This window comes from Anguilla anguilla, chromosome 18, assembly GCF_013347855.1.
Source record: "Anguilla anguilla isolate fAngAng1 chromosome 18, fAngAng1.pri, whole genome shotgun sequence".
Classification (NCBI taxonomy): domain Eukaryota; kingdom Metazoa; phylum Chordata; class Actinopteri; order Anguilliformes; family Anguillidae; genus Anguilla; species Anguilla anguilla.
Genome location: NC_049218.1, coordinates 11,645,445 through 11,659,412, shown reverse-complemented (window position 1 = coordinate 11,659,412; position 13,968 = coordinate 11,645,445). Strand labels below are relative to the sequence as shown.

The following is a 13,968-nucleotide window of genomic DNA, read 5'->3' as shown; positions in this document are numbered from 1 at the left end:
TGTTAAATGAAGAAAACCACTATGTTTTTAGTCAACGGCATTAAGTGCATTGAAAAGAAAAGCACCTATCCAGCTCAGCTGCAGTCTGGATTGCATCAAATGGCCAGCCACTTAACATGGTCGAGCTGTCCTACAGCTAGCACTGGATTTCAAGGATTTATATTAATAGCAATGTTTAATTGTGTTAATTAAGTGTTGTTAATTTAATGATTAATTGAAGGTTTGAAAAGTGTGAATGCATGTTGATTGATAAGGATTGTCGTCTCTTTCTGCAGGCCTACATTTATGATGTCCGGAGCTGCACTTACCTGCACAAGCTCCAGAGGCACTCGGACACCGTCCTGACCGTGGCCTTCAACCCCGCCAAACCTGAGGTATGAGCTCCTCTCACAGGCCACCGCTGGCTTCCTCTTTCTCTCCATCATCCTTTCCTTCACTCTCCCATGCTCTTCTTCAGTTTTACATGACCAGGGGTGTCTTTAAACAAAAAATATGTATTATATATAGTAATGGTGGAGAATCATTGGAATGTGTTGTTCAGAACAAAGTAGAATGTTTTAGCAGACCAGAATTCAACCTGATATGGAAGAATAAGACAACATACCCTGCTTCCTGCTTCCAGTTGAACGAGAAGTGAGTAGCCTGAAACCCTCCTAGGGAGGGAATCCCTGCTTCAGGGCCCCCGTCAGGAGGGGGGGGGGGTGTAGCATGCAACCCAATATCCCTGTGATAGCCCCCGCGCCTGGGGTGGCCCAGCCAGGAAGCCCCCGGCGCTCTCCGCTGGGGCTTTAAAAGAGCGCGCTGACAGAGCAAGGAGGGGGCCGGGGGCCGCGGCACGAGCCTCCCCGCCCGCCATTCAGCATGCGCCGCAGCCGCCAGACACGCACCAGAGTGAGCCTCTGCTCCGCCCGTCACAGCCCTGTTAGCTCTCCACGCTACCCGCGTCTAAAGTCAGCAGTGTTTCGACTCCGCACCCCTCCAAACCCTGCACAGGCCCTCTCAGGGCTTAGGGAGCTCCAGTCAGATGTCAGGCCTCACAAGTACAAGCAGACTGCTTTTTCTCCACTCTGCCAGGAATGTTATTTGTGTGCCAACGAAGGGTGTAAGTACCCCCCAAACCAAATCCGGCGGTCGCGTGGGTGACAAATTGTAAAATGCACGTGCCACAAAGCTGGCTCAGGAGGAACACAGCTGACCTCTGACCACACACCACTTCCGTGAAGTGTATACATGTGGCCCTGTTGCGCCGTATCAACCTCGTCAGCATGTACTCTATATGACCAAAAGTATCTGGACACCCCTTGGTCTGGGGCTGTTTTTTATGGTTTGGGCTCAACCCCTTAGTTTCAGTGTAGGCAAATGTTAATGCTACAGCATGCGGTCACATTCTAGACGATTACACATTCTAGGTACAGTTCACGCTATTCTACATCCTTGTTTCTGGCAAGCTCTGGCTAGACGTGCCTTTGGATTGGTGGAGAGCTGGGCTAAACGTTTTTGGAAATGGAAAAGGTCCATTCTGACCCTCCATGTTGTAGTCTCCATATCCTGCCCATCACCGGTTGGCCTCCATCATCACCTTTAAAATAGCGCCGTAGCGCGGGGCAGCGATGACTTCATGCAGCGTCGTCGCTCTCAGGCCCTGAGAGCCAGCTGCAGAAGCAATGACTCGCTCCTAAAAGACAGGCCCCTTCAGCAGGAACCCCTGGACTCGGCAGCGCGTCGGGGTGCCAAGACCTTTTACTCCGGGATCCGTCTATCTGCAGAAGAGATTGCCGGAGCCGCATTCTTTACAGAAGGAAAAAACTTAGCTAAGCATAAACCGCACATCCCCCCAAGCAGCAGCAGCAGCAGCAGCAGCGCTGCTTTCGTGAAAAGCATTCAGAGATGAAAACCTGAAACAAAGACAGTGTTGTGGCCTTCAGTCTTATCGGGGGTCAGAGCCATGGGTTCAGTAGTCATTTAATAGGAATGTGACAATAAATGTGACTTCCTGAGGGATGTCAAAGTGGGAAAAAGCTAACCAGCAATTTAAGAGGGTAGACTCTACCAGCTCTCAGGTCAAGCACCAGCAGCCCTCCAAAAACCCCATTTACTATCTGAAATACAAGTTAGCCTAGCAGGTACTGCAGAGAAAAATAGATTAAAAATGTGTTTTTGTGCATGAAAGGAGAGCAAGTTTCTTTTTAATCATTTGAATCGAGGGTACTGAAGGACATCTGGAGAGGAACCAAGTTGAATGCATAAATGCATGCTATAGAAAGGTTGGACTTCCTGGAATTAAGTGTATGAAGCACACACAAGAAGAAAAAAGCATATTTTGACTTGCCCCAATTTCCACACTGTCCCAGTAAACTGGTTTGTAATATGAACTCTCATTTCAGCCCAATTTTTTTCATGTACAAAGCTGAAATCAATTTAATACAAGCCTGTATGGCATAAGTCTGAAAGAATTTAACTTTTTTTTTTCTTTTTTTATTATTCCAAGTTTCTTCTTTGTGTTTGACATTCACAACTGGAGAGTGATATGTGGCCAGCTGAGCATATTACGTTACTCCAAGGTCGAACCTTCGTTCATTAAAGTCAGCGTCTTACTACAGGCATTCAGGCCCGTGTGGATCCCCTTGAGATCCACACAAAAAAGGCGACTTTTCGGAAGCTTTCGAACCTTCACAACTAAGTATAACTATAGCATACAAAACCATTCTCTAGTATTTTTTCTTACTTAATTTGAACAACATGACTGCTTTTGTCATGTGGCCATGTTGAGCAAGTCACCACAATTGATTCATCTGCGTTCTCTGAATTGTTCATCTTATTTTTTCTAGAAGGTTAAAAGGCAGACATTACAGATGTAAATTATGAAGGTTTCTGTGGGAGTTCTGTAGAGAATAATTGCAGGTGTCCCTGCCTGTGAAAGGCATCAAACGGACTAAGTGTTGTGTTATCAGAGAAGATGACTCCAAACAAACTTGGAAAAACAGACAGATATTTGTACCCGGCTTTTTTTGAACTGAATGTACTCTGTGGAAGTTTGGATTATGCACGGTGTTTGTTGCGGTTACATAACTAAATAACAGGTCCATTACTCTTTATGTAAGGAATGAAAAACAGTTTTTGAAGCAAAATGAAAAAGGAAAGGGCTTTCATCAAGAGAATGAAGTGAGAGTGAAAAGGAAAGAAATGCCAGAATGAAAAGGGAGTAAGAAAGAGAGGGTGTATGCGAGACAAATATGAAGACTAAACAGAAGAGGAATGAGAAATAAAGTTGATTTGATTTTCTTGTAATAAGACCCTGTAATAAACCAATGGGATTGCTCCCTCCATGGTCTAATGTGTATTGATACAACAGCGTGTAGGCAAAAGAGCAACAGGGAGATGGTGATATATTAGATCATCCGACTTCTCCCTTCCTGTTTCCACAGCCCATCCTTTCTCCACCTTTTTGTTGTTGTTGTTATTGTTGTTAATATAGACGGCAGCTTTGGTGCTGCGATATGTGCTGTTCAGACAGACACAGGCGGATCATTATAACCTTCACATTTAGATTCTCGCATGCCCCGAGTTCCGTGAATTCCCTCCAGGACACATTCCCCGAGTCGCGGGGAGGTGGGCGAACTCGGGAGCACCTTGGCGACACCGTCCCAGCAGCGCCGTCCTCGGGAACGCTCTGTGAACGCTGAGGGCGCCTCGCTCGAATGTGCATTTCAGTAAATCTTTGCAGTTCCTCTTTAAGCTAATTTAGTTTAGCGTTTAGCAGAGCGTAGCGTAGCGTAGCTTAGCTTTGTTTAATGTGAAACTACGCTTTTGGAAAATTGAATGAGTGACATTTGACCAATTCATTTTACAGTTTAAAAGCAATAGGTAATAACTGAAGCACACAGTTTATGGAAGTACTACTCTGGTGCCTTTGTAGAGCTGTTCATAGCTAATGGAGGTGGTGCTGAACACCCGTCCACACATATGTGTAGGCTTAGATTTCTTGCACTCTGTCCAAGCACGTCTCTGACTCCCTTGTTAACGGCCAGCCTGTGACCCGTTCTGTTGTGACTGGCTGCATACACACAATGACCTGTTTTGAACCGAAGACTATTTATTTCAGTCCAACTGAAAAGCGGTTCCATTGTTTGCCCCTCAGTTTAACCCCAACATGACAGGCTTGCCAGATGGATTGAGTGTCTGTGATCAGGAGTAGCAAGGCCTGGGGTCGGACACTTCGTGTTTGTGTGTTAGAAGTCATGCGCAGTTCTCAATGTTTTAGTGCATGCTAAGTTCACAGTAACTCCAGTGTATGTGTCAAGTGCAGTTGTGCGTTTCAACGTGCGAGACTGCCATTGGGTTCAGTGTCTATGTGAGAGACTGCGGTGCGTTCAGCTCTTTGCGTCTGAGTGCAGTTCTCTGTGTCCCTGTGTGACTGTGCCATTCCGCATGTCTCAGTGTGCGCAGCGGTCCTTGCTGGCGTGTTGTGCAGTGACCCGTGCCATGGCCTACAGTAAGCAGTCTGCGATTGGCTGTCAGGGGTTTAACCAGTTCCTCCTTGAGGAGCAGTCGTAACCCTGAGGCGGCTCAGTAAATCCCCGCTCGGCGGGCGTCTTGACGCGAGGTGTAAGACGTAAGCGAAGCGAAGCCACGCTGGGTAAGGTCACCCGCCGGCTCCACTCTGACTCCGGCGCATTCCGCCAGGCCAGACAGCCTCACGCGCCGCGTGCTGATTCATGTGGAGCTTCATGGGAGTTTATGTACAGTGAAACCGCAACCTCCACGCATAATTCAGGACCCCGGGGGAGACTTTCAGAAGGAGGGAGAGTGAAGGGATCCCTTGTTTCTCGGCTTGGATTATCCTGTGGAAAAATATAGAATATATCCAGACAAACGACGTTGTTAAAATGTGAAAAACATATGCCAATCAGCCATTTGCCTTCAAGACGGCCTTGGACGTCTAGCCATATTCTTGGTCATCCTATGCTCAAATAGCCATTGTCTTTTTTTCTGATTTTTTTAGAGATGTAATATATAAACCCGCTCACTGTGAGTAACTTACTGAAGACTTACTGAAAATTATTTTCGAAAATTTTTTATCCTTGTTTATTTTCTTCCTGAAGACTTAACAGTCTGGGCTGTAACAAATATGAGCATGTGCACTGTGAGTCATTCTCTCTCCTCTGGCTGTGCTTCATGTTCTTTTTGAGACCTCATTTTAAATTAAAGCTCATTTCTCCACATGACAAATAGGTATCTTGGTGGGTTTTGTTTGTTTTTTTACTATTTGCGCAGCATGAAGCATTACCTGTGAAGTTCCCCAGGGTGCTACATTTCTGTGCACGAATGTCTGGGTGCACTTGTGCGTGGACGTGGGTGTATGGGTAAATTTGTCAAGAGTGCCAAGTTGAGGCCAGATAACCAGGTTCTTCTGGCAGGAACAGATAAGTGGTTTGGAATGGAAAGTCTGCACAAGAACTACGGAGGCAGCATGATGCCAGCAGAGTTCAGGGAATCGCTTTACTGCCCATAGCCCAGCTAAGATCCCTGAAGAGGCAATGCTAGCTATCATGCAAATACACTGCAAGTTATGCTCTTTGTGCTATAATAATTTCACATAGAGCAATTTCAAATAGTCGATTGTCTTGAAGATGTGCTGTCAGTGATGCGTGTTCTTGAAGTGCATTGATGAATAGTTCTCTGTTTGAAGAATGCCCTCTCTCTCTGCTCATGGCCATACAGAACATTGGCAGTTGCCGTATTTTAACAGTAATATCTAGCAGATGTTGGTTAATGGCGACTGTAGGAGGAAAAATTACTGAAGGTAAAAAAGGGAAAAGCATGCCTTCCCTGCCTTGAAAAGCCATCATGGGAAAGAGGAGCAGAGCAGCAGCAGCGGCTGTCAGAGCCCCAACGGTGGGAATGCCTGATGTCTCCCCTTCCATGAAGCATGTCCAAAGCAAAATACTCCATCATCCAAAAACACTGTCCCGTTGGCCTGAGGAAGCCCTTGCCCTTGTTTCAACAATGCTAATAAAACCTCTTTGTTTCCTGGGAAGACATTAAACCATTTTTTTTTTTTCATCATGACAAAGAGTTTGATTTGGATACGTTTGGAAATTGTGTTTTGTTCTTTCTTTTCTTGTCCTGTTCTGTCCTGTCTTGTCTTGTCCTGTGTTTTTTTTGTTTTGTCCTGTCCTGTCCTGCACTTTCTTGTCTTGTCCAGTATTGTCCTGTCCTTTCTTGTCTTGTCCTGTCCTTTCTTTTTCTTGTCCTCTCCTGTCCTGTTCTCCTCTGTTTTTCTTTTCTGGCCCTTCACTCTGATTTGCTCAGATTCCAAGTGGCAGGAAATATTGCTTCTGAAAGGTCACTTTTTTGCTTTTGTCTCCATGTTGTGGTGTGGCCTCTAAGCCCAGCTTTCAGTCTGAATGTGCTGTATTACTTTAACATGCAAAATGCTTCACTTCTCTTCACATTCACCAGAGTAGCAGGGGGAGCTCACAGTGGTATGAATCAGTGGAGCGTTTAGTGGTGCCAGGGACCTTTATCATACATTCACTGGCATATACATGTATTTTATGGGTACCTTTAAGAGCCAGTAAATGTAAGTAGAGGAGTGTAAATATGGCTTTTTTCTTTCCTTTCTATTTTCTGTGGGATGTTAGGGGGGGATGTCTTATTTAAAGATGTTAACCTTAGTGTCAACCTAAGGAATATGAGACGTTCTACTTCTCAGGACAGATGAAACATCAGCGTACGTGTGGTTGTGTATCATGCAAAGCCACGAAGGATGACTTTGTTTTCATAGCCGTTTGCTTGTTTTCGAGTATGAATGCTTATGGATTTGGAAGAGGTAGAGGAAAATGAGATGCCTAACAGAAATATGTCTGTAATATTTCATAAGTCAGAGGAGTCTGCAGCATCAAGTTAGGAGAGCGTACGTGACTTAACATGGCAGGAACAAAGAATCCTTCCTTCTGAAAAGGAGCCATGTATTTTATTAGATTTTTTTTTCTGACTCCAAAGTTCTCAGCATTTTTTTGTATTTATTAAATCAAATCCTTTTCTTTATGCATTACCATATGGACACGTGCAGTTTTACAGGACGAAGGGAGGCTGAGTTATTTCTCAGAGAGTGAAGTTGTATTGCGCAAACATCTGTAGATGTATCTTTTGGCTCCTGCGTTGACTTGGCTTATTGGACGGAAACCAAAGGCAAACAGTGATACGTTGCAGAAACGTTAGTCCTTCCCTTCATCTACAAGGACACCGCTGACGGTTCCTTGAGCAGAATGCATTCCAGAGCCTTCATTATTTATACACATCACATATCATTCTGATACCGGCTTAATAAATAGATTTACCAAGAGATCTGTGCAGTTAAAAACCTTTGTTATAGAAAAAGGTTTTTGAACGTATGCCATTTGAGGGGGATGGAAAATGCTCGACATCGCAGGAGAGCTTTATTAAAGCTGGTCATTGGACCAGCAGTTCATTGTTCTGATGTTTCAAGAGCAGAGTCTTCCCTGGGAGGCATCAGTCTTTGAGCTGAGCTCCCTCCATGCCAGAGCTGGGGCAGGAGAGAGTGGCTGATTCACTTACCACTTCTCACCACTCTGCATGAGGAACAGAGGGCACTACCGCCCAGTGTGCACATACACTCATATGCACAAACCTACACACATGCACACAAACACACATACACATACCCACATATACGCTCGCATACACACATATACACAAACACACATACACATACTCACATATACGCTCACATGCACACATATACTCACATATACACACGTACTCACGCACACATACTAACACATAGTTCACACATACACACACATGCATGTACACTCACATACAAGACATACATATGTGCATACGTGTACACGCACGCACAGCTCTCTCACAGCAGAGTTTCCTCTTTAGATTCGAGCACAAGTGGGATTGGCTGAGTTTGATGGCTTCTCTTACATCAAGAATCTTGCATGGCTTCATTCTGTCTGTCCTGGGATACCCTCTTTCTCATCTCTTTGCACGTATGCACGTATGTATGTTCAGGCCAGCTTTCTGTATAATGATGAGCAAGGGCAATAGGCGAGAGCAAAATAAATAAAAAAATAACTCCCTTCACTTGTCTTATAGATCTGCTGCACATCTGCTGAAAATATTGTGAAATGTAGGTTTGTGGGGACCTTTCCAAGAAAGGCTTATTTCCAAGACAGAAAATATGCTTTAAAAAAAGTAACTGCTAATATGTCACATTTGTGACAAAATAATGATAGAATCAACCATGAATTATTTCACTAAAATACTTTTCTGAAAACATTTAGGGTGAGCAATAGGGCATGTAATTGCTGAATCTTGGTTCATATTTGATCTTCAAGGCCTTGTTTCACAGTTTTATCCGTGTTTCATGAGCCTACGCTGTACAAATAATTTTCATATAGAATACTTTATGCAGCTTCTCCACCCGTCCAAGGGTGCATTTTTCAGAATTGTGTAGTAGGCGGAGCTAGGCTGAATCCTTTATGGACCTTTAAATAGTTCACATAAATGAAATTACAGAGTAGAGAGTGCTGAATTGTTAATAAAAAAGCTCCAATCAAAGGAATTTCTTGCCAATTGCCTTTGAAAATTCACGACCACCAACTTCTGTGTACACCCATGAACCCGTGGGCCATTTAAATGTGTTGCCAAGGGGTAAAAATGGTCAGCTAATCAAGTTTGTAACTAGAGCCTTGTGAGTAATTGGAGGGAAAAATAAAATGCCTTCATATTTTCCACACTGTAAGGATTTTGCAACAGTTGTGTTTTTTAAATATTGGAATTGAGAGGGCTATCAGGTCCAAATGTCAGACGTTATAAACAAAATTTTAAAAAAGAAGAAATTTCAAACAGAATGAGCAGCTAGGTTCCTGTGCGCTTAGTCACCACTGCCCGTACTGCTGATTGGATGGGGAAGCTGACTGCATAAGCGGGTTCCTCCAATGGCGGGACGGATATGGATGCCGGTCGTAGAAAGCTGGGCCTCCTCACTCGTCTCCCCCTCTGCATCATACTGTCTTTCCCGTAAATATCCGACCACCCAGATCAGAGACGAGACTCACCTGCTCTAGAAAAAAAAAAGTCCAAGAACTCCCTCTTTCTCTTAAATTTGAGAAGTTGGTTTACCCTCTCCCGGTCTGTCTCTTACCTTCCCTCCCTCTTTCTCCCTCCCCTTCCTTTCTTTTCTTTCTCTTCCTCCCTCCTTCCCTTTGTCTCTCCCTCTCCCCCTGTTTACCTCCTTCTCTCTCTGCAGTTCTCATGTTTTTTAGGGGTCTGGCAGGGTGCAGGGTGGGGGATATAGCACTGCCTCAGACTGGATCAAAGCTACCCGTGAAGCACAGAGACCTTAGCTCTGGGACCTGATGAAGATATATGAGTCTGCACTGTAAATTTCTCAGGATAAAGATGAGTAATTGGGTCGTAATAATGATCTATACAGTCAAGGATCTGGTCTGACTGTGGTATGAACTTATGTGTTGACCCAAATACCGTACGAGAAAGTGTTCTGTCTTCTTCCCGTAAAACGGGGATTCCCACCACCAGACAGCCGTCACCCGTGATTTATGGTCCCCTCAGTAGGGCAGGGCTGGGAAGGGTTTCCACCTGTAAATAAATCAATGGCTTTGAATAAGAGGATGGAGGGGAGAACGGTCCAGTTTTCTACTCTCTACTTTATAGTATGTACAGACTCTGGGGGCAGACCTTACGTACAGATGTGGTGGGGGGGGGGGGCAGGGATCATTGGTACACAAGTGTACATGAAATGAGAGCAAGAATTAGATGCATAGAAAACAGATGTGAGAGATACGTGTGTCTTTTTGGGGCGGGGGGGGGGGGTGTCTGCAGCCTGGGAGGGGCTGAGATGGGGGCCGACACGCTCCTAGCTCATCCCGCCGTTTGCCCGCTAAAAAATTACACCTGACATTACTGGGTCACGGCAAGCCTCAGATCTCAGCCCATGAAATGACTATGGGGGGGAGCGGGGCAAAGGTAAACTCACACATATGTGCTCCAAATCTCAACTGAAAGTCTACGGAGAGGGAAATGACAGCATGGTAGCGGACATCAGCACAAGAACAAACAGTATTAATCTCCGAGCACAACAGAAGCTGCGCTCACCATGGTTAAACATGACGGAAGTGCAGGCTCAGTTACTGTGCCTGGTCGCCTGCTGGCTGAGCCAATCAGAACAGGACTCCGGCCCTGGCTCACTATTCTTAAAAGCGCTGGTTCGGAAGCGCTCACACAGCACTGTGAGCACAGGACAGTGCATGCGTGTAGAACCAAACCTAGGAAAGGCCTACACCAGGCGGGCAAACCTGGGTCTCAAACAGCCCTGGGCACGAGGGGAGGGAGCCTGACATCCGGTAACACGTCCCATACAAACACCCTCATGAATTTCACATGCGTTCCACAGATTTTACCATCGTATCTATTAGCCCTCCCGCCACAAACTTTAATAGACTTACGCTGGTGAAACACTGCCTTTTTTATGTGGTGCTGAGGTCAGGGGGGGGGTGTTATTGCACTTTGATCATAGCTGGCCTTGGATCAGCATGTCAGTAAGACTCCAGCAGTGATGCCGGTGGGGTGGGGGTGGGGGGGGGGTGGGGGTGGTGGGCGGGGGGGCTTACAGCTCCCTGTCTTCCCAGCACAGCGGCACATCCCTGTGTCTTTGTGCTTTAAAGGCTCGTTTTACCTCGGTCCTTTCAGCTATTGACCAATGTCATGGACACCTTCCGTTGCTTTGCTACCCAATGTAATTACATTCCCACCTAACAAGCGTGGGCAATTTGTGTCAATGTGTCTCCATTAGAAATAAGTACCCCTGTTTCTTCTTCTGTAACTAATACTTACAGGGTCGAGATGTTCTTGCCATTTTATTTGTTGACAAAGGAATCTCAGGAAGTCATCGTGTTAAAGTCTGCTTTGACCCTGAGCCATGAAAACACACCTCCCGTGGAGCCGGGACCAAAGGCACAAATGTTTCTGCTTCAGAAACGTCATTCAGACATTTTTGTGCGGGTGCGAATTTTCATCCCTGGTATGAAATGATCCGGCCAGTACTTGGCCTGATGGGAAAGTGCTGCTTCTGATTACGTTTAATTGCTGTTGATCTAATGTTTGGCTCGAGTGGATATATTTCCTTTTTATTCGCTCTTGTGCAGAGCCAGCAGCTATAAGTGTAAATAGGGAAGATATTATGGGATTATCCTGGAAACCAAAGCAAATATAGCCCTGTTGAAAGCATATGAATTTGTTTTTCTGACAACTGAGTGCATGCGGGTGTGTGTGCATGCGCTTTTGTGTCTTCATAGGCAAAATTAGCATAATGTTCGATTCAATCTGTATGAGTCAATATGCTGAGCCTTGTAAATGCATACTTTGCCTTGGGGACTCCTCCTTAAGAATGTATGCAATTTTACAGTAACGCCAAACTGAATTTCAAGTCTATTGTGGTATCATTATGTCTTGTACTGTAAGGAGACTACATTGTAAAATTTACAACTTTTAGTTAAGTCTGTGAGGTTTCCTGGTTACTGAAATGAGTTTCAGTCATTTTCATGGTCCATGTCATCGTGAACTCCTCTCCAAACTTTACCGTCCCTCCGCTCTTCTTGTAAACCCACTTGCAGTTTTATTGCAGCGTACCCCTGTAAACTTTTACAAGCTCCCTTGTGTGAGTGCTAACTCTGCTGCCATGAAAAGACAGAATGCCCCAGTGAGTCGTATGCAGTCCCGCCTATTAAAACCTCAGCAGGCATTTGGCCCAGTCACACTCATACACCGCCGCTACAGGCTCCTGTCCCCGTATAGGCCGTATTTGTTTGAGCTTCATCGTTGTTTCACAGTCATGGATGTGTCTGGTGGAATGACTTTCCCAGGAACTGGGAAGCGCGTGGTCCTCTCGCAGTAACCGCCGCCAATGGTTTTGGTTCAAACAATAAGGCTCCAGAAAAACTTTTGACCTTGCTCCCCTGAAATCAGGCCGCAGAGATTTGCCCTTGGACCGGTGGTGGTTGCAGCTGATTCCTTCCTTAAAATAAATGGTAGTGCGCGGAATGTCCAGGATCCGGCGCCTCCCTTCCCTCTCTCCGCCGAGAGGCCCTGGCTGAGAGCCGTGGGACCCGACCGGCAGCCCTGGCCCGGCGCGGAAAGAGAAGCGGCCCGGGGCGATCGCAGTTCAGTGGAGCAGCTTAGTAGGTCAGGTTTGAGAAATACCCCCAGAGGCTACACGCTGTTTGAGTTTTTGCGTGTCGGTGAGTCATCGCACGGCGTCGGCTTCCTCGCTCCGGGCCCCATATCCAGAGCGGGCCGGCGAAGAGACACGGGGAAGCCGTGCCAAGCATGAGGTCATCGCCCGCTCGCGAGATGGAGACCTGTTTTAATGCCTTTCAGAGCTAGCGACCCTGGCTAGGGGGTTGTCCTAATTAGCTCAATTTAAACAGTCCCACTTGACGGGAAAGGGATGGGGTGAGCACGTCCTCGCTTTTTTCGGGGGGGGTTATTTTTCTTGCAGACGGCAGATGTGCGAGGCCCCTCGATAGCGGCCCAAGCGGGACAGGCGCTCAGCGGGTGAAGCGATGACATAAGGGACGACTGCCGAAAAATGGAATCATGTCCCGTGCAAGTTCCTGATGGAGAGCTGTGTCTTTGGAACTCAATGAACACATTAAAAACAGATTTGTCGACTCCGTGATTTAAATTTCAAAGCAAAGATTTCTGGAGCAAAAAATTGTGGTACAGGCCAAGGGGCTCCCTGTTATTGTTCCTATGATTCTTCAAGATGAATCGGATGAATGGGATGAATGGAGGGAGAGGGAGTGTCCTTCTTCAGTGCTGGACTAACTGCCTGTTAGGAGTCATCCGGAGTGTTATAGTTCAGTTGTCAGTTGAGCACAAGTCGAGCAGTATCTGATCAGCATGAGAGTGACGGGTGCGCCCAGCTCACGTCTTTCAGGTGCGCTTGTGACTGATCTGCGAAAGTTAATGCGGCGATGCGACTATTCCCTTTCTCCAGCCCTCTGCGCGGAGGGGAAAAGTCCCCCCCCCTCCCCCCATTCCGGAGTTCAGCGCGCTCCAGACGCAGCGAATGGATGAGGGATGAATCATCCCTCTGTCTCTCCTGGCCACTCTCACTAAACCCTCTTTATCTTCCTCCGCATCCCACCTGAACCTCTCCAGACTCGCGCTGCAGTCAGTGTCTCTTCCAGCCCGCCTGGTCGGCAGAACCCGGCCTTCATCTTCTGACAGGCTGCCCGTCCTGCTGTCCAATCTAAATCTGACCCCCCCCCCCCCCCCCCGTGCTTCTGTAGCACAGGAGGAGATGGGGCCGGGGATTTCTCTGCCCGCCTCTGGCTTCGGGAATGAATTCCATCGGAATTTCGCACCAGTCTGACGCACAGCATGAGCGGAACTTTTATATGTGGGAAGGCTGCCAAGATTTAATCAGCTCTCTCATCTCGCTGGCTGAAGTCAGATTAGCAGAGTGTAAGGGGAAACTGCATCACAGTGCAGTTCACTTCTGATTCCAAGCTTTTCATAATTGATTTGTTTTTCCATAATTGATTCCTAAACTAATTCAGGACAGGTAAAGCAGATAGCTTTAAAGTCTGAGTTGTGGTTTTCCTGGGGGTCAGGATAGGCTAATCTTTAGACTACGTTCCAGACTCAGATTTGTCGTTTGTAATTAGAGTCCGGCTGAAGTTTGGATTGCAGTGGTCTGTGTAAATATTCTGTAAGCAAGCACTGTTGCTTTATTCATGTATCAAGCTGGAATTAAATAATGTCACGTCCAAAATGTGCATGTATAGAATGTACAGTATAACGTTGCATGGCAGTCATGCAAGATAAATGCAGCGGGTAATTTAAAATGGCATGTTGTCTTATTTCGGTCTTCTAAGGCTGCATTCTTAGGAGCGGTAATTTGACTGG

At 46.2% G+C, this 13,968-nt stretch overlaps 1 protein-coding gene across 2 annotated transcripts in view; it reads left to right on the top strand.

Moving 5' to 3' along the window:
- Positions 1–13,968, top strand: part of wdr27 (WD repeat domain 27) — a 62,310-nt gene that overhangs the window by 41,265 nt on the left and 7,077 nt on the right. For both annotated transcript variants that reach the window (XM_035399412.1, XM_035399411.1), the window contains exon 24: positions 276–374. In XM_035399412.1, the coding sequence (XP_035255303.1) occupies positions 276–374 (99 nt within the window). The remainder of the gene's footprint in view (positions 1–275; positions 375–13,968) is intronic.